This window comes from Triturus cristatus, chromosome 6 (genome assembly GCF_964204655.1).
Source record: "Triturus cristatus chromosome 6, aTriCri1.1, whole genome shotgun sequence".
In the NCBI taxonomy this organism is placed as follows: Eukaryota; Metazoa; Chordata; class Amphibia; order Caudata; family Salamandridae; genus Triturus; species Triturus cristatus.
Genome location: NC_140589.1, coordinates 1,621,855,667 through 1,621,877,330, shown reverse-complemented (window position 1 = coordinate 1,621,877,330; position 21,664 = coordinate 1,621,855,667). Strand labels below are relative to the sequence as shown.

General features: G+C 45.8%; 1 protein-coding gene across 1 annotated transcript in view; it reads right to left on the bottom strand.

Annotated features, from left to right (window-relative positions):
* The window catches only part of SRBD1 (S1 RNA binding domain 1), a 721,551-nt gene that overhangs the window by 53,850 nt on the left and 646,037 nt on the right, over positions 1–21,664 (bottom strand). The window contains exon 20 of the mRNA XM_085612769.1: positions 13,416–13,592. Coding sequence (XP_085468895.1) covers positions 13,416–13,592 — 177 coding nt within the window. The remainder of the gene's footprint in view (positions 1–13,415; positions 13,593–21,664) is intronic.

The following is a 21,664-nucleotide window of genomic DNA, read 5'->3' as shown; positions in this document are numbered from 1 at the left end:
TTGCTGGATTTGGGGAGGAGTGTGACAACCGCTTCACGAAGCGTGGGGGGTAGTTCACCCCGCTCAATGGCCTCCTGAAACAAATCAATGAGGTGCAGGGCAAGGGTCTTTTTGAAGACTTTATAAAAACAAGCATTGGCATAGCCAATAGGTCTCGCCTTTGGGACCTTCTAAGTGTTTAGTCATGCAACAGTTGATGTTCTTGTACCAAGGATATAGTGATGCATAACTAAATACTTATAAGGACCCAAAAGCAAGACCTATTGGCTATGCCAATGCTTGTTTCCACTTTTAACTGCTCGGAAAACCATGGGAAACAACTTTGCACTGGTGCAATGTGTATTACAGAAAAGGTCGCATAAGCAACTGCAAGGCCTTTTCTATAACAAACTTGCCACAGGAGCATAACAGCAGGCATAAACTATTTCTGCACTCCTAGGGGAATGTTCCTACAACTGGTACAGACCACGAGGCAACACCTACTATATTCACATTGCAGCTTTAAGACAAAAACATATTACTCTCTTCCACGTGTGCGTAACAATACATTACTATAAAACAATGATACTTAAGAAACTAAGACGGAGAAAAAAAAATATTTTAAGGACACAACTAAAATTTACGGTGGCCATGGTGTGATAGTTTAGGTTTGGCTTCAACGGGTGATGGGACAAATCAGGTAGTTTTGTAAAAGGTGAAACAGACATCACACGCCTCAGAGTTCATTCCTTCAAAGCGAGCAAAACACGTCAAGAGTCATATGAAGAGAGCTGCTTAGCTCTGGCACTCACATCAGCCCACATTACAATAATAACAAGCATTGGCATAGCCAATAGGTCTCGCTTTTGGGACCTTATAAGTGTTTAGCCATGCAACACTTGATGTTGTTTAATCAAGGATATTGTGCTGGATAACTAAACACTTATAATGTCCTAAAGGCGAGACCTATCGGCTATGCATTGGGGGGCCTTATAAGTGTTTAGTTAGAGCTATTGACATTGCATGTTTCTAAGCTGTGCAGTAGAGAAGTGTGGCTGCTGTGCAGCATGCTGAGAAGTTGTAATTAAAAAGTGTAATAAGCACTGAGTGATGCTGTGGTGTCGCTGAGTGATGCTGTTGTGGCGCTGAGTGATGCTGTGGTGGCGTTGAGTGATGCTGTGGTGGCGTTGAGTGATGCTGTGGTGGCCTTGAGTGATGCTGTGGTGGCGTTGAGTGATGCTGTGGTGGCGTTGAGTGATGCTGTGGTGGCCTTGAGTGATGCTGTGGTGGTCATGTGTGATGCTGTGGCGATGGTGATTGATGCTGTGGTAGCATATCGTGATGCTGTGGTTGTACTGAGTGATGCTGTGGTGGCCCAGAGTGATGCTGTGGTGGCCCAGAGTGATGCTGTGGTGACCCAGAGTGATGCTGTGGTGGCCCAGAGTGATGCTGTGGTGGCCCAGAGTGATGCTGTGGTGGCCCAGAGTGATGCTGTGGTGGCCCAGAGTGATGATGTGTTGGCCCAGAGTGATGCTGTGTGATGCTGTGGTGGCCCAGAGGGATGCTGTGGTGGCCCAGAGTCATGCTGTGGTGGTCCAGAGTGATGCTGTGGTGGTCCAGAGTGATGCTGTGGTGGTCCAGAGTGATGTTGTGGTGGTCCAGAGTGATGTTGTGGTGGTCCAGAGTGATGCTGTGGTGGTCCAGAGTGATGCTGTGGTGGTCCAGAGTGATGCTGTGGTGGTCCAGAGTGATGCTGTGGTGGTCCAGAGTGATGCTGTGGTGGTCCAGAGTGATGCTGTGGTAGCATTTAGTGATACTGTGGTAGCATTTAGTGATGCTGTGGTAGCATTTTGTGATGCTGTGGTAGCATTTAGTGATGCTGTGGTAGCATTTAGTGATGCTGTGGTAGCATTTAGTGATGCTGTGGTGGTCCTGAGTGATGCTGTGGTGGTCCTGAGTGATGCTGTGGTGGTGCTGCCTGTTGCTGTGGTGGTTGTGAGTGATGCTGTGGTGGTTGTGAGTGATGCTGTGGTGGTCTTGAGCGATGCTGTGGTGTTCTTGAGCGATGCTGTGGTTTTCCTGAGTAATGCTGTGGTGTTCTTCAGTGATGCTGTGGTGTTCTTCAGTGATGCTGTGGTGTTCTTGAGTGATGCTGTGGTGGTGCTGAGTGATGCTGTGGTGGTGCTGAGTGATGCTGTGGTGGTGCTGAGTGATGCTGTGGTGGTGCTGAGTGATGCTGTGGTGGTGCTGAGTGATGCTGTGGTGGTGCTGAGTGATGTGGTGGTGCTGAGTGATGTGGTGGTGCTGAGTGATGTGGTGGTGCTGAGTGATGCTGTGGTGGCCCTGAGTGACGTTGTGGTGGTGATGAGTGATGCTGTGGTGGTGATGAGTGATGCTGTGATGGTGCTGGGAGACGGTGACGAGACGGTGGGGGGGAGAGACGAGACGGTGGGGGGAGAGACGAGACGGTGGGGGAGAGACGAGATGGTGGGGGGAGAGCTGAGACGGTGGGGGAGAGAGACGAGACGGTGGGGGAGAGAGACGAGACGGTGGGGGGGAAGAGACGAGACGGTGGGGGGGAAGAGACGAGACGGTGGAGGAGAGATGAGATGGTGGGGGAGACAAGACGGTGGGGGAGAGACGAGACGGTGGGGGGAGAGACGAGACGGTGGGGGGAGAGACGAGACGATGGGGGGAGAGACGAGACGATGGGGGAGGGACGAGACGATGGGGGCGACGAGACGGTGGGGGGAGAAACGAGACGGTGGGGGGAGAAACGAGACGGTGGGGGGAGAGACGAGGAGGGACAGACGAGGTAGTGAGAGGATGAGAAATGAGAGGAGGAGTGATATGATGAGATGATAGGATATGTTGCAATATATGATGAGAGATGATATACGAGAGATGATATAAAGTGTGCTGTCACTCATGACTGAGTATCCTGGTGTTAGCTCAGAAACAAACATAGTAAATCATCATCTAACACGTAAGACTGTAGCATGAAGAACCAAGGAGAACCTTAAAATCAGTAAGTCAAACGCCTCCAGGAATCATCGGATAGAGAAAAAAGTTTTGAGAAGCTTCCTGAAATCAGTTTGTGTTGGTAAATCTGAGTGGGACAGGGAGAGGAATCTATTTTGGACCCCATTACAGAGAGATTTACCTCCCTTTATTTTGCGTCCAAAAACAGGGATGGCAAGCAAACCAAGGTGGGAAGATCAAGGTTCTTGAAGGCTTGTAATATTAAAAATGGACACAGAGACATAAAGGGCCTGAGCAGAGGAAATCTCTGAAGACCAAAGTCAATCTTTAAAGAATCCATTTATGGATCAGGAGCCAATGCAGTTTCCCAAGTCCCAGAGAAGCTGAAATTTTGTGTGGAGTTTCAGAACCAGTCTAAGTGAAGCATTTTGGACCACTTGAAGTTAATGTAATAGATGGTTCGAGGGAACCAGCACTGACTGGAAAACTTGCAGCATGGCCTCCTTGAAGGCCTCTACTTGCTGTAGGGTAGATGACAGCCCAGAAAACGTTGGCTGTGCAAGGATTAGCCTGGGGTCAAGATCAAAGTTAGTCAAAAATCGGGCGAAATCTGGCTCCACAAGTGCTGACTATGCAATTTACCCACAGAGTAGGAAGACAAAGGATTAAGAATAGTCCTTCTTGTTTATTTCATGATTAGGGCAGGACTGGTCCTTCTACTTCACCTCCAACTCACTTAATGACACTGACATGAAGCATGACTGGAACAGGAGTGCTTCCACAACTTGGACTGGGAGCAAGTCCATGGCTTGGAGCACAATCTGCCCAGTTTACTGCATTGAGTAATGTACATTTTTGTCTCCTGCTCCTTGATGCCCTCGGATGCCTCAAATATCATTTATTGCAGGACCCTGGGTCATAGTTTGTCCCTAGACACCAAAGGCAAACTAGGTGCAGCTCTGTGACCGCCACCTGCTTCCTACAATCACTGCATGTTATCACTTTTGTGATCTTGACATTTTCCACTACTACACTGTCTCTTACAGAAAAACTATTTGAGTATATGAAAACACAGAGAAAAAGGTTGGGAGAGAAGCTCCAGATCCATTCTGAAGGGTAGAGGACAGAAAACTGACAGCGTGCAGTGACTCAGCCTATATACAGCTCCGTGCTGTCACTTTTGGAGGAGATTATATTTTACTGTTGAGACCAATGACACACACGAGGAGTTGATGGACAGAGCGCTGAAACTTTTCAGACACTCATCCCCCAGTCACAGATCCTGGTTGAATCCATTATCGTTCTTTAGCTCACTTCCACACCACAGTTCAGACACAGCCATTTGAAAATCAGTCTTGGCCCTGTTTCTCATGGAAACAGTCCAGTCCGAACTGCCAAGCCAGATCTTCCCTGGACTGGAAACAAGCAGCCTGGGATCGGTTTCGAGGTAACACCCCTCATCAGCCAGGCTAGCTTGAATCCAGTGGCAAAGTGAATAAAAGACACACGTCTGGGCATACCCTGCCAACTTAGGGCGAACAAAGCAAAGACAAGGAGATGATGGACAGAGCACTGAAGCTTTTCAGACACTCACCTCTAGCTCACTTCGCCACCCAAGTTCAAAACCCAGATCTGTGACTGGGTGAATGTTTGACAATGTTCAACATTCCGTTCATCATCTTTTTGTGGTGCAAGTCCAATGGCACAACCTGCTGTTGCGCAGGTACAATTGCAGGAAAAACTGCGGATCCAGCCAGCCAATGGAATTCAAAAGGTAAGGAAATGGAGTTAAAAGTATAAATCGGAAAATGAATTACTACCAAGATAGGTCAGAAACAGTTTAGTGACATCTCTTCAAATCCCACCTGCCAAGCCAATGCAAGTGAGGTAGGGATCAACAGATTTCAACACCACCGAGATTGATAAGGAAATAAGAGAAATGGTTGTGGGGGGTAATGGTTTGATACATGAGTACCAAGTGCAAATGCTTGTTTTTTTTGTCAGCATGAATGGATTACTGCAATCCACTTTATTCAGAACTCCCTCGTTCGGCAGTAGAAAAGCTATAGTTAGCGCAAAATTTCACAAACACTGGCATTAGGATTTGAGATAAGATCATATACTCTGGATACTATATTTGCTGCCTCTAAAACAATGCGTGATTTTTAAGTGCTTTGTACGAAGGGACAAGAGAATTTACTTCATTTTCCACCAGTATAGAGCCAGCCGCTCCCTAAGATCTGTTTATTTTTCAAGTCTCTATAATGAGCCAATGACTGATGGCAGGGCATTTCCAGTGACCGCTACTTCCAAATGGAACCCTTTACACTAGCCAATCGATCAGGCAAATATATTAAAATTCAGGAATGCCTTGAAGACTGTGAGAAGTTGGCCTGGCATATGCTGTTCCTAGTTATAGGGACACCTTGCACCAGTCCAATTCGACTCCTATTGATGGTAGGTTTAAGACAACCTTTAAAGAAAGCTATCCTAGTGGTAGCTGTGGAGAGCAGCCTTCAGGCTAAGTCTTGAAGGAGTGTTAAGCTTATTGTTTTACCATAATAACCTCTTGAATAACCAAATGAAAGAGTAGCCCACACAGGTATATATATAAAATATATGTATTTATTCTAGACAGAATCCCACAGTCACTTTATGTGGCTAGCGGCAAAGTTACAATTCAAACAAGCATTTCTAAACACAATAAATAGCACAGAAATCAATGGGCCCCAGGGGGGGACCAAACCATATACTAAAATAGTGGTATAAGAACCACGACAATTCTACAGGCAATGCCTAGGGCATTCAGGATCGCTGGCCCCTTAAGAATCCACCCACAGTTAAGAGGAAGGGGACCCACGGGAGGCGTGTGCAGTGCGAGAAGTTGCTGTCGGGATTGCAATGTTAGCCTATGGAGAATGTCGCGGTTGAATAATTAAGGTTTAAGGACACTTCTAACAACAGTACAAAGTTAAGGCTTGAGACTTAAGGCTTTGGAGAGCCCACCACCACGGAAGTACCGAAGTACCACTGTTACCTGCCCCAGGGAAGCCGGGTGCATAGGTCGATTCTGGTGTCGGGTCGCGGGCTGATTTTCTATGGAAAAGGAGTCCAAACTGCTGCTAGCTGGAAGTGTCGCTGAAGTCGTGAAGATTGAAGTTGAAGAAAAGACAAAGATGAACCTGAAAGCAGAGGGGACAGAGTCTGGGTCACAGCACAGTGACCAGGGAGCTCACAGGAAGGAGCTCGTGGATGTCGGGTGCTTCAGGTGTGGAAGGTACAGCTGGGCTCTGCAGTCACGGGCTCCGGGAGGCTTCAAGGAAGGCCAGCTTCTGGAGGGCGACTGTCCCACGTCGTCTGAGGGTCGCTGCGGTGTTAGTGTCCCGATTGGATCCACTAAGCATTGGCAACCGCAACCCACGCAAGATGAACAAAGCAGCTGCTGGTGCAGACCCACGTGGTCTGAGGGTGCTCTCCTTTGCAGGGAGCGTAGAGCAGGCCTGGAGCAACCAGGGGAACTCTTAGAAAAGAAGATTGTCCTCCGTCAGGGCCCACAAGTCGAGAGACAAGGGACCGCGGAAGGCAGCAAAATGGAGTGCGTAAAAGGGCTCCCACGGGCCACCGGAGCGGGCCAGGGAGCTGAGGGTCGGCACAAATGCTGCTTGAAGGTTGGCTCAAGAATGGGCCAAAGCACAACTCCCCCACTGGTCGGGGTCGTGTGCTGGACAAGAGGTGGCCGGTGTCTCGGGGTATGCGGGGATCTCGACACCCACGTGGTCCAGGGTGCTCAGACTTGCTGGGCACGCTCACAGGACGCTGGGATGCACTGGAGACCCACCTCGAGGTTGCTGGAAGGCGTCGAAGGTCGTGAGAGCAACGAAGTTCCAACCGGGTATCTTGTAGTCTTTTAGGTGCCTGCCAAGCAGGGGGATAACTCCTTTATCCCAAGGGAGATTTCTTCAGTCAGCTGGGCAGCAGCTCGTCGAAGGTCAGTTCTGTGAAGTCCTGTACGAATCTAAGGCTCTAGGGCAAAGTTATTCCCATATATCCCCAAGATTAGGGGATGGTCCAAAATAGAGCCTACCAATCAGAGTAGAGGCGGGAAAGGGTGGCTACACCCACTCCCCTTTGTGTGTTTCCCGCCTGGGCGAGGGGCAGGATGCCCCTGAACCGGTTCCAGGCGGTGTATGCAGAATTGGGGCTCTGCAGCTGCCTACGTGCAACTCTGAATGGACTTTTTGGTGCACCCACCCTGTTCCAATCCACATATCCTGTCTGGGGAGGTGCTGGCACCTCCCTGCCACAGGAGCCCTATTGTCCAGATGGCGAGGCTGGGGTTTTCCCCAGCAACAGCCAGCCAGAGTCGTGTAGGTGGCGAACAGTAGCCATTTTGTGGTACATGTGCACTTTTAAATTGGTTTCCAAATTCTACCGCTTTTCCCATATCACCCTCCTAGCAAGGGGGAATCGTGCCCCCATGCCCATGGCTGGACTGGGGGTATGATTCCTTCATGTTTGACACCAAACACGATATGGTTCTGTGTAGCCACTCCAAAGTTACAGCGATGACGCAATAACTTATAATGCGGTTAAGAGTATATGGTATGGCTACACTACAAACAACCCAGTAACATTTTTACGAAGGTTGCAGGGAGGCCCTACTCACGTAGGGGTCCCCCCGCACACATACCTCAGCACCCAGCCCTGTAGGATTACCAGGGCCTGCCATAGGGGTGACCTATGAGAGTATATGTGTTGTAATGGTATGGGACATAGGGTACCTACATCCCTGTAAGGGGTGCTAGCACCACCTTACCCAGGCTACAGTAGTGGCCTGGTGGTGTCAGTTTGGGTGGCTGTCCCAGGGTGGCACAATAAGTGCTGCAGCCCTGGTAGGCCTACTGGGGGCCCCATGCCCTGGGTACCTAGGGTACCATCTACAAGGGACTGGTAGGGCATGTCCAGCATCCAATTATGTTTGTACCTAGAGTACTCACAACAGTTTTAGGGAGAAAGCAGATAGGCTGGGGTCCTGGATAGCAGGATCCCAGCCAGACTAGTCAAAAACCACTTAAATACCAGGCAAAAAGTTGGGGGCAACCATTAGTCAGATTCCACTCTCCTACAAAGACCTTCCAAGTCTCTTACCAGTTTAGCTAATAAGACTTTCCCAAGCAGAAATTGTGTTTTCCTCAAGGACCTTTTCTTTGAGCACTAAGATTAGCTATGGACGGATGTTCGGGCTTTATAAGTCTATAAAGCAGACGTGAGAGAGGCTTCATAGGAGACTGGACTGAGGGCAAATTTCAGCCTGTTAAGGTGGTCATGAAAAGATTCGTAGCTCTAGCAGTGGCTAGCCACCAACTACAGGCTTTGTGAAAGAATGAGAAGCTGAGACCCATAGCAATATATGGAGAGGCTGAGCCTATAGCTTTTTTTCGACAGGGATAACTGTTAAGTCTGGGAAAAATCATGCGACAAAGGAATGACTGAAGTGAGAGAAAGTTTAGGAGTCTGGCAGAAAAGGCTTAACGCATCATCATTTTGACGGAAAACTATTAAAATGGTGCCTGATCAGAGTTGAGCCATTAGTTATGAGGAGGAAAGGGGTGGAGAGTAGAATACATCAGATTGTGGGGAATGTGTGCTTCTAGGTATAATCTTCTAGCAAAAGAAGGATGCAAAGACTGACCAGATAGGCATGGGGTGGAGAAGACAGATTATGTATTGAATGACAGTCGCAGGGAATGAGATCAGATCAAAACAGTATACACATTTGGCTAAGTGAAGTATAGAACCTACTTTAGAAAGTGAAGTTAACATCTACTCGATGTGCAGGTTGGTTTCCACTTGTGAACGTGTGTGTTCCTGGTTTGCGTCACGGGCGGAGGATAAAAGTGCGCCGGGGTAATGCGAGATTACAATGTGTACTGTTGTTTAAATCGTTGAAGTCATCAAAGGTGATAGTGTACAAGAGAAAAGCAGTGGCACCTTTACTTGACTGACCTGGACTGTGACAATGTTGGATTTATTTGGCATGTGGTGAAGGGGATTTACGAGTGGAGAAGAGGGTCAAAGTGACGGCGTAAATGCATATAATGTAATTATAACAAGGCCCGACTGACATGAAGTGGATGGGAATGGGAGGAGTGCTTGTCAGAAGCGGTCGTCAGGCGTTTTTTGTTTAGTAGTGCTAACTGCAACCACTGGATCTCAAGTGTGAGGCGCCCATACACCAATCAGGAGGCGCTCGAGGGTCATCGCACAGAGATAAATCGGGAGTGAAACAAGCATTGGATGCGCGGCAGTAAAAGTAACGCCGTGCGGCCATAAAGGTGAAAGTCATCGCTATCACTCTGAAAGCGAAAGTGATCGCGATGACGCGCTAAAGCATGCTAGGGATGCGCGCGCAGCAGCGGGGGTACATATTGCAAAGCTGCCGGCTGCACGCGTGCACGCTCGCGGGAACGCAAGCTTGTCGCCAGCCAGCAGCACTTTCAAAACTCACATACTAAATGTCTCTCTGAGAATCGCATGCGCGCTGATTCAGCGAGACCTAAAAAGCGGTACATTTGCTCGTGACAGTTATGCATTCCTTCTGCAAAGCTACAGACGCGATGTGACACTCGCCCTGGGCAGCATTTACCACCGAATTGAGCAGATCCATTCGCTTGCACAGGAGTGGGGCTCAAAGCACATCAGGGACCTCGAGAGTGAAAAAAGGGCAAGGAACTGCACTGAACAACGAGTTCTACCTGAAAAGTCTCATCATTCTAACATCTACCAACCACGTAATTCTATACCACTGGAAAGGATATAAATTAGCACAAGTAAGAATGCTCTTCCAGCCACATCACAGCCATAGACCACCATGCGTCAACGCACTCACCTCTTGCCATCAGTGCCGCGCCAGTCTTGTCACATTAAGAGTGGATGGAAGATTCACACAGGCACATCTCAGTGGCCGAGGAGCCGCGCCCCTGACTCATACACAGGAGGAGCAACACAATGTGCAATTAGATGACGGAGCACTTCAACATTCCAGGAATGGGGAGAAAACGTGCGGGAGCGACCAAGGTGAAAGTATACAATTCATACCGACTTACAGTTTATTGCTACGATAATGCATCCCACATTGTAAGAGACGATCCTATGACTGAATACGACAATTTGCTTAAAATAACAGAGGCATTGATGTGAGAATAGCTGTTATGCGGCCAGACGTGTTAGTATGTTTCCACTACATTAGTACTACTTTCCGAATCCGGGCGAGTACGTGCCTAGTACCAACAAGAGGAAGATCAAAGGCAAGGGAGAGAGAAAACAAGCAGCAGCTAAACACGCGAGTGGTGCGCGCCACGCGCGCTGCACTAATTAACAAGCAGCAGCTGTTTTCATGAGTGGTGCGTGCGCGCGCAGACTTCACTTTTCAAGCACTGCACTCGTGCTTGTGATGCGCCGCTGCTCGCATCCGCAAGGTGGATGCCGCCACAAGCACGAGTGTGTGCTTGAAATTTAGAAGAGCGACGGCTAAAGGCCCTCCTATGCATCGGTTGCGCGCTGCGTAGGCGAGACCTAACAACCAGATAACCCATTGAGACCGGGCGCTTTCGAGCCATCCATATCTTCGAATGCGTGGATCACTTTGTCCATTGTGAAGGGCTCGGCAACGAAGTCTCTGTGTGCCTGATCCAGCCAAATCAGGGCTATCTCATCAAGGTAAGCGTTGCTAGCCGCCGGGTCAGGGTCAACTTTGGTCTTGTAAAGGTCCTGATAATAAGAAAACACCCTGTTGGTAATGCCTGAACAGTCAGTGATCAATTAGCCCTTAGGGCCACGTAGTGCGGTGATATACGAGGGCCCAAGGTTGGGGTGAATCAGTCTGGCCAGTGTGCGTTCCCCCTCCCTATACCGCCGGGCAGATTGACTTATTTTTTACTAAAGCTGCACACATAGAGAAAATGTTCAAAAAATGAGACGGACTAATTTTATAACACTTACATCACTTTTCTACAGTGTTGGCTTTTGTCAGGACCCTGCTGCTCATCCACGTGCTTGGCCTTGTCATTAGCATCCCACAAAGGGACTTACAAATAAAGTTAAATTCACTGAAAAACGTTGCTCTTCTTTGTCCTTTTGGCCGCCTGGCCAGAAAATTATCAAGGCTTTACCTTAAGGCTCAGATTTCTGACACCACGGAAAGAGAAGCAGAGGGGAGGTATTCGTTACATGCACTGCATTTGTAGTGTTATTATGCTCATAGTGATATACTCCAACCTTGGGGTATCGCCATTATTTGTCTGCCTGCAAATAGCTTCCACACTCTCACTTACAAGTGAGCGCGCTGTAGTGCATCAAAACAATTTATTATCAGAAAAGTCAGAAAGAGAAGTGTCTGCTTACTCTACAAAGCCGTAAATGAAGAAACTGCTCTCTGACTAAGATCAGCAAAAGTATTCAGGGGCATGTATCTGGATGCAAATGGTGTCCCAGGCATTCCAGAAACTGTACAGCAATAAGATTCCGCATCCCCTTTGCATGTTACATTTAAATAAGTGTTTCCAGTGGTGCGATTTTAGGTCAACACATAAATCTATTTCATTTGGAAAAACCACGAAGTGTAACTTGTTGGCACAGTGAGATGCTGACTCCAAGCAGGTGCATATAATCTGCTCAAGTGTGCTCGGTTGTATGTATAAAACTAGACTAACTGAGGCTCTACGATTACTCTAATATGACCTAAATATGTGTTTTTATCACCTTCCCCTAGAAGGTTTGCTATTTGAAGAATGATACAAACAAATGTAGTCTCAATGCTTAAAACTTTGTCAGAACGAGAACGTATTTATCAGTATAGCAAAACTGTTGTGGAAATTGGTATTCAGGCCAAGGTTGGCATGCTATATTGTTTATTCTCCAGTTGCTAATGATGCTTTTTGCAGTTGAACCAGGCACAGGGCTGCATCATGGATGTAGATATATTTTATTCTGCATTAAACATAATACAGGATAAATCTGAAAAGGGTGAGTTATATACGCTAAACCCAAATTAATGGTAATCTGCTCAATGAGTACCACAGACTTACTCCTTCTCAACTGATTCGCATTCTGGTCTCTGCTTCCTTGTTTAACCCACCTGCCGTGTATCCTCTCCCACAAATATCCTCATGTCCGCGTTCACTTCTCAATAGATCCTTTCGCCTTTTGTTTGATCATGCTTTCTTGCCATGGACCTCTTGCACTCCTAACAACCTGTCCTTGAACTCCTGGCACGGTCTGCTCCTGGCTGGCACTGCTTCCACTCCAGTTTTTTTGGCACGAATATCACCCACAGAAATAGTTGAAAGACTCCCTATTACTGCTTTATGAGGCACAGTGGCAGGGAGACGCTCCATTGTCCCTATAGATGCTCTTGTGGAGGGTTTTTTAAATAAAGATTGTTTAGTCAAATATAAACAATGCAAGATTTTAGTGCGAGTTAAATTTTCAAAACTCATTGTTCCAACTAACATTGCAGAGCGCATGTGACCTCTACAGCAATATACTTTCCTAGGTCGACCGATGCATCAACATGAGGTCAGGAATCTGGCCATCAACTGCTTTGTAACGCCTGCTGTCCATGGGCAAGCCCACCGGAAACAAATATGCAGAATATGCACCAAATATTACCATCATGAACAAATGTTTAAGAACTAATATTAGGGACCTCCCAGCAAATGTCCAATGTCAGGAAATGAAACACTGAGGCAGTTAAAAGCTGTATCATGTAGGAATGCTGACATGTCCACATTTGCGGGTTTAAGACTTCTAATGTGCATTACCAGGGGCGTGCGCTTTTATTATTTTACTTTACCTATGTGAACAACCTCCGTTTATCAAAAAGCTTGCCGTTCATTGCAGAAGGTACAAGAATTAGGGGCCACTTTTCATTGTTTTCTAGTATATTTAAATAATATTTATCACGTCGTTTATCAATACTTATTCAATGTAGTGCTTAACTGGAGCACTATTATATCTAGCAATATATTATTCCATATACAATAGACTATTAGTTTCTAATGTATACTTTTATAGGGAATTAGCGTTTTGTATATGCTTAGGGAGAGGTCAATTTAGCACATTTAGCGAACCTAAATATTGTGTCTCCAGTTAGGAAATTACAGCGTCACTCCTTGAAGAACGGGACTCCTTATATTAATACAACAAATCAGCTGATCCCTGGCAATGTGCCGAGTACAGATGGCAGCCCTTTGAAAGCGCTGCATGTCTTTTTTCCGACGGTACCTCTGTGTCTGAACGTAGGTAAGAGGTATCACCAACGGTACATGGTAACTTTACTCTTTAAATGTCTTCGAGGTGTCACATTAGCGAATACTTGCCGATGTGTTCCTTCTATTCTGCAGGCGTGGCCCCCATCTTTAACTCAATGGCTTGCTACCGACGTCACCTCTTACCTCATGGCGACCTCGTAGGATTCAGGATGGATACACGTCTGGTCCAGCGGATTCGGCTTCTGAGGAGCGGCCGCGGCTGCTGCTTTGCCCTTCTTCTTGACTGGTTTACCAGCTGCGCCGGCTTTGGTTCCCACAGCTGGCCCCTGGGCCTGATTTCCGGGTAGTTCATTCTGTTGGCTGATTTAATAAAAAAAAGAAAAAACTGCATTATATCGAGCTGAGTGACACTTGTCACTTCATCTGCACAAACACAAAAAACAGAGCAGACGTCAACCGGTCCTTAGTCCAGAAATATTGGACCAGTTGTACAAATTATTTGTCTTTCATAAAAGAGCTGCGAATTGAATCACAAATGCAAACTGTATTTCGGGTGTTCAAAACACTGGAAATGAAGGATCCACCGTGCTTGCAGTGCATTGCACAAAGTGATCTGCCAAATGTAAGAATTACAAATAGTGTTAGCAAACAGTGGGCACACTTTACGAAATAGCTATGTAATGCAAAGGCGCCGCTGTGAAATGTGGTTGTAAAGACTTCTTTCGCAATGTGCAAATGTACGATTGTATTACTGCAGATATTGCGAAACATGTGTACAGAAGAGGGTGGTCTCCAATCTTTTGGCTAGAAAGGAAATTCACAAATGTTCTGTGCCGACTGCCCTACTCCTGTGTTCACAAAATATTAAATGATTACAGACAGCCAAATGTTGGGGTGGAAACCTGCTGTCTGCCAGGTGCAAGGTTTCAGTAAATTGTTTCAGCTGAGTGCCTACCCCAAGGTTTAGTACAGCACCAGGAGCTGGAATAAGATGAACGCAGAAAGCGGAGGTAAATACAACAATAAATGTGCTTGTGGGTAAGTGCATGTGTGTGTGTGTGTGTGTGTGAGAGAGAGAGAGGACATATCTATGTCTGTGAGTGAGCGGCACGACAGACTGTGTGAGAGAATGAGTGACAGTGAGTGAAGTAAGAGGGTGTTGGAGTGTGAGAGTGGGGGAATGTGAGAATAAGTGTAAGTGAGAAAAAGAGTGAGTGACAGTGAGCGGGTCAGTGACTGAGAATAAGGGAGAATAAGTGAGAGTAAGAGCGAGTGCAAGCTAATGAGAAAGCATAAGTGAATGAAAGTGAGAGTGTGAGTGAGTAAGAATGTGTGAGGTGGAGTGAGAAAAGGTGAGACAGAGTGAAAATGAGCGAATAAGAGTCAGGGCGAGTGAGAGTGGAAATGAGCTATCCTGAGGGACAGAGTAAAAAAAGTGAGTGCCATTGAGTGAGAATTAATGGATGTGAACAAGGATAAGTGTGAATGAGTGAGAATGATGTGAGTGAATGCGCATGTGAGTAAGAATGTGGTGGTATGTTTGTAAGTCTACTGCTTGCCTAGAGGCACTCATGTGAAAATGTTGACCATGACATATAGGAGGCAATTCTCACAATAACAGGCACTTGTGAAAACTAGCACTGGCTTACTAGAGGCAATACCTGGCATATGGGACAACCATGGCAAAATACTGGTACTGACAAACTGGAGGAAATATCTGGCATACTGGGAAATACCAGCAAGATGCTGGCTGGAGCATATTGTGGGTAATCCTTGGCAAAATGGAGGAAAACTGTGGCATTTAGAAGGGGTGCAACCATGACAAAATGTTAGCGCCTACATACTGGTAGTATTTTTGGACATAACGATCACTCATCGTATGTGCATGGCATCAATGCCAACATTCTGGCACCAGCATATTATATATAACATTTGGCTAGGGGGGTGCGGAGCACCAGGTATGTATATTGTGGGGGCAAACGGGGGCTGGGTGTTAGCATCCAAGACAAAGAGCAGGTCAAGGCTAAATTGAAGTTATTTTTCGAAATCAGGGGCCCCCACAACCCTTCAAGGCAAGTATTATGCCCCAGCAATTTAAAAGATCACAGTCTACCACTGTCAAGCTGGTTATTAAAAAGAGTTTTCTCCGGTATTCTTGTCCATGAGGAAAAGCAAATATAAACATTTTAGTTTCTATTTCTACATCATCACAGTTGCTCTGCTGCCATGCACATATTAGTATGATTTTGTGCAGGTTGAATTAAAAGAGTTGCCCTGGTTTGTATTAATGCACCAGTGCCAACTTCTGGCTTTGAGGATAGCTCTGTTAGTGAGGCTTTTTTCAGCCTCTCTGGGCTACTTTGCCACCTTTCGTGCCTCCATCCCCTCCTATTTAGCATCTTGTGCCTCTTTCTGTCTCCACTCTCTCTCACTCTCTGTGCCTTTCTTTCGCCCCCTTTTGAGCCTCTCTGGGCTAATTTGAAACCTTTGTTGTCCTTTCTCAGCATCACTTTGCTGCTTTCCTTTTCTGCTGCTCCAACTGCTGCACCAACTGCTGCACCCTTCTCCCCTCAAGTTCACCTTGAACTCCCCGCACCCCACTCCTCTGTATCTTTCTGCCTCCTGCGCTCTTCTGCTGCGCCTCTATTCCCACGCTTATAGCCCCAATCACCGCCCCTTGCGCCTCCCTCCTCCCACGACCTACTTAATGCCCCATTTAGCAGGTGCCCACGCCCAGCCTCAGTCCCAGACTTACCTCAACCAGTCTTCCGATCAGACAAGGCCCTTTCAGACCTGGCTCCTTGCCTAAGGCTTCCATGTCTCTCTTCTACTGCGTTCTCTGCCCTCCACTAAGAGTGGGTACAGCACAAAACCGAAGGTATTTCACAAGCTAGGGCAAGACCTTTATTTTGGTGCCCAACACTGCAGTACTCACTTAACAGAGCATCATAAACTTAGCTCAAACCACTGCTGTACTTATTCAATGTAGCACGTAACATAAAAACAAGACACACGTTACCAGGAAGTGTAAAATATGGAAAAGGAAGGCAGAGAGGAAAACTTAAGTCTACTGATCCCCTGATGTAGTACAGGTGGCCAACTATTTGTCGGAATTGGTTGACAAGGGTTTGGCGTACTGCTCGATTAATGTGAGTAGATCTGCAACCTGCAGTGGGTCATGTCCCAGTACATGAGGTTCCGGTGGAGAGCATCCATTGGTCTGTAGACTGCTAAGAGGCATTCGCTTGTCCTTTCCTCCTCAGCCAAAGTATGCTTCATTGTGGCACGTTAATGTGGTTCTAAGACTACTACAATTATGGCAAGCTGATACTCATCTTTTCTGTAAGGAGGTAACAGGTAGGTTAGTGGTACTACTGTGCCTCATCTCGTGTAAACGAGTGTCCGATGTCCGTGCACTGGAAATCACTTCATGTATGTTTACCTCAGAGGAGGTGTCATTCATGATTGCTCAACGCACCAAATCTAACACCAGAGTGGTGCACTACCCGGCCTTTCCGGGTCATCCAAAATTGTGCGTGGTACGCTCCCTCGGGAAGTATGAATCTATGACTGAGGAATATAGACCACTGGGTGTGTCCCAAATTTTTCTCTCTCTCAAAAAGCCTTTCAAGTCAATATCAGCTACCATTATTGTCCGTTGGGTGAGATGGGTGCTTCAGGAAGCAGGTATTGATACTGCAGCCTTTGCAGTTCATTCCAGAAGGAGTGCTATGACTTCAAAAGCGTTCTCCCTCAGGAGCAGACTTGAGGACATCCTCAGAGCAGCGGCTTGGTCCTCAGATACCACATTTAAAGCATTTTACTTCAAGCCTATCACGGGCATGGTTTCTCTGGTTGTTGATCAGCTATGAACTAGCAGAATCTGAGCCTCCCGTCCTGACATAGAATATAAAATTTCCTAGCTATCGTGAAGGAAAGTTTCAATTCTATTAAGGACAGGGAGGCGAGGATTATCCCTACCAATTCTAGTTATTTTTTTTCTTACACTCCTACAATGTATTAAAGCCTTCACATTGGGTAAGTATAACTAGTGCAAGGAGGGTTTGAGAATGAGTTAGCAATGTCATTGTGAACTGATGATTTGCTGGTCAATGGAGGGAGGGTTCCTTCAATAAAACGCACTGTTGGTTCTCAGTGCTGTTGCTGGGTGATGACATATGTTATGTCGCTTGGAACTTATGCTGGTTAGCCTTGGTTTTTCTACAGCATCAGATCAGAAGCTAGACTATTAACCGAAAAGCGGAATGATGCGTGTTTTACTCGAGGAAAGAGGAAGTGCTGTTTCTTGATGTTGTTTATATGGGACTGACTCTATGGTTGTTTCTGATCATTACAAAGACTCATAAGATATGCAGGCTTTTGTCTAATAAAATGTGTTGTTTAAGGCTGCTGAGTGGAAAAAAATGGAAGAGATAGGCATAATACTTGCCCCATGTCCTTAACAGAATTGAAACTTTACTTCACAAGAGGTAGGATATTTTATATTCCCCATGTGTAAAATTACAAAGTAGGATTTCCTGACAGGAATCATGGAAATACAGTGGCAGGTATTGCAACAACCATTTACCACCCATAATGCCTAATGTAACACGCATTGGAAATGCAATAGGTCTTGCATTTTTTTGAGTTCGAGCTATTGGCATTGTAAATGGCAATGTCTTATTATGTGTTAGGAGTGTATGTATGTGATGTGCGGTGGAATTATGTGGGTTGGATTGAATTAGTTAGTTGTGGAATTGATTGGCGTGGAATTGTGTGGTGTGGTGTGGTGTGGATATGTGTAGTGTAATTATGTGCCATGGTGAGCTGCAGAATTGTGTGGATAGATTGGGAGTAGAGGTGGAGCAGTCGTCCTCAGATTTTCCATACTCAGAGAGAGAGTCTCAATTTCTTCCTAATGGGGCATCTTCTTGTACACTTTGGCTTTGCCTCAAGGCCCAGTAATTGTTCTTTAGGCCCTCAGGTTACTGGTGGGTTGGCTGCTGTAAGCAAGTGGTGTTGGAGACTTACATAGATTTTCTGAGGTCACAGGCAATGGAGTTGCCATTAAAGTTCATCAGATAGGTGTGAAGTATTGAGCATCTGAGTAATTGTGGGACTGCTTGCCTTCTCCCCATCCCTGGGTAACCTGCAATGAGGGGAATTGCATGAGCAGGTGGCACACAGCACTGTTGAGTTCGCCTCCGGAGTGGTTAGTAGCCAAGCAGTTGATTCTGTCCCACTAGAGGGGTAGGGAGAGAGCCCGACCTGCTGGACACAGCCTATATCCGACAGAGGCCATGGAGACATAGTACCACTGGGTGAGGGTGGGGGCTCTGCTGTGGTGGAGGTAAGTCCTGTTTCACCTTCCCACTTCCGGAGCACTTTTCCAGACCATGCAGAGGCACGCCTTGAGTTCTGAGTTTACAATTTCACATAAGACATCTGCATTATAGGTATCTATTGAGAAACAATTTCTGGCCACTATTAGTGTAAAGATGTAAATATAAGCTAGGTAAAAAAGACATCCACCAAGTCAATAAGTGAGATGAGCACCAGCAGACCCAATAATGTTGAACTTCTGTCCGGAGATGATAATACCATTGCCTGAGAGGCTGAAACAGCGGTCAATTGTGCATATACCAAACAAACAGATCTGCAGCAGGTAAATGCCGAAACCATGGGCTGTGGTGTTAACCGGGTATGCACTATATGTGGGTATGCGAGCTTCAGACCTTGGAATGGGTATGATGTGATAATTGCCCAGGCCCCCTCCACAACTGCTATTGACATGCTCAAACTAAGGAATTATGCAGTTTGCCTGTATGTATGTATGCCATATTGTATATGGTGCAAACAAAGGTGGGCGAGCCAGCAAATTTACAGGGCGAGCTGAGCCAAAGCTGAGCTAAGGGTCTGGCTTGGCTCTTTGAGTCACTGTGTGAGTCGAGCCCTGAAAATGTTTGGCTTGTAAATCATACAACAAATATCAGTTAAATATGATTAAGTTAAAAATCACAGTTCAAAAAAGTGAGTTTCATTCACATATAGAACCTTTGAGATTAATATGTCCATTAAAGCAGTACACTGAGAAGTACATATTAAAAGTGATAGTTTTTAAGTATAAACTTAGAACCTTTCTGTCCCTGCCCCCACCATGGTGAAAGCGCCATTAGTGAACTACGAGGCAAAACAGTTGTCATGTGCACCCTGTATGTGGCCGAGATTCTTGTAGCTAATGGAACATTATAGTCTTTCAAATCAAGCACATTATATTTTTGTGCAGCTTATATTTGTAACATGGGATTTTGAAGGTGATTTCATTTGCTATAGTGAAGAAAAAGGAGTATCAATAAAATAAAATCTTTGCCTACGATCACTCAGTTAAGGGAAAATGTGTTTAATGCAGGTTTTTCTGGTTTTCCTTTGCACAAACCAGCCACTAAGCAGATATTTGTGTCCCCTTTGTAAATCAAATATTAGTGATTTGTTTTACCTCTTTGTGCATGAGGGTAGATGAGCGATGGTGCAGGCAGAAGCCATATGAAAAGCTGGGCTCCAGAGAACCTCCAGCAAAACCAGTCTTCAGCTTCGAGCTTTCAACTATTCCTCCACCTCTAGGTGCAAATTAGGCAGGCAATAACTAGAAGAATGTGCAATAGGTGGACTTGTTTTAATACCATGTTTGCAAACAGGGGTTTGCCTCTGAATCAGTATTTTCTCTGAAAGGTAAATGAGTCTCATAGATGTGGATGGGCCCTGCTTATTTGTGGGAAAGTGTGTATATCACTAGCCACACAATACACCAAACTGAGGATCCCAATGATTCAGGAAATTCAAATAACCATATCATAAAACGGTAGTCAGGATTCTCAGAGGAGTCTGTGTATTTGTGAATAAATGTACCTAGGATATATGCGTCTGCCATGTCTTTTTACTGCGTCCACCCCGTCCTGTTTAAAAATAGTTAGTCATGCGCAAGCTAAACCCTTTAAAGCCTGCTTCTCATTTAATAAACAGAAGACATAGCAGCTGCTCTTGTTACCTCGCTCCTTCCTCTTGTGCCCCTGCAGCACCTCCAGTAGACCCCGCAGCCCCGCCCCCTCCACTTCGCACCGAAGTCTGTCGCCGGACCGCGCCTCTGTTTTGTTGTGTCTGCTTCGTTCTGGCATAAGCTTAATTTACGGTCCATGTGCATTTATTAGTGGGTCATGTGACACACCCAAGTTAATTATTTCTTTTGCTCTGTAAAATGGGTCTTTATTCAAAGTCCGTGGGAGAAAGCCAAATTAACAAGGAAGAGTTGTGGGAAACAAGAATAAGCAATTTAAAAGAACACTGGTGGCAGCACCGAAGGAGCAACGATTTGCAAGTACTGGGAAGACATGAAAGCAGGATGGGAAGAGAGGGAGAGAGGGAGTGGAACAAACGGATGGGCATGCGTGGATGACAGCAGCACCAGGCAGGTACTAAAATAAGGCGCCCAAACTGAGCACACACTCATAGAAGAGCCTGGGAGGGATGCTGTGTTAAAAAAAAGTCCCTAAACAGAAAGCGAAAAAAGCGGAAGGAGACAAGTCCTGTGGAAATACTCCAGAGCCCACAAAGTACATGCAACACATGGTCCTTCAGCGCAAGCGCTGTAGGCTCGACCTAAAAATTAGCTATTCCCATTTTCTTAAAAGGTACTCTTAGAATACACTGGAAATTATATTGAACAGCCCTTTAACACCCATAATACCTTAAACAATAATTATTTATTAAAATAATCTTACAAGAATCATGAAAATATAGTAGCAGGTACACGTAACCCCATTTACCACCAATCAATTCCCATTTAGAAAATCGCTATTCTTAGTATCCCAAGAATAAGTAGTAAAACACAACAGACCCTTAACACTCATGTTCCCTTAAACTGGTACACGAAACAGCTATATACCATTCATCATTTCCCTTGTAAAAATTGCTGTCAATTCTCCCAAGAGGAATAAGTAAAACACCATGACCTGGATATGTAACAGCAATTTACCACCCATAAACCCCCTTGTAAAAAATAACGATTCCATTGTCCCAATGGGAAACATTAGACCACAGTCGCAAATGTATTTACTAGTCCTTTCGAGCGGATAATCCACTATGCGTAACATATCTTATCACTGTTTCCTTAAAGGAATCATGAAAAATACAGTGCCAGGTATATAAAACAGCCATTTAAAACCCATCATTCCCCACATAGAAAATCGCTATGCATAATTATGGCAAGAGGATTTAGTAAAAACATTGTGCCCGGGATATGTAATAGCTATTTAACAGCCATAATCCACAGTTTAAAAAAAGCGCTATTCACTTTTTTCCAAAAGGAAACATTAGAACTTACTCAGAAATGTATTTCACTGTTATTTCAAGTCCATAATACCTCAAAGTTTGAAACA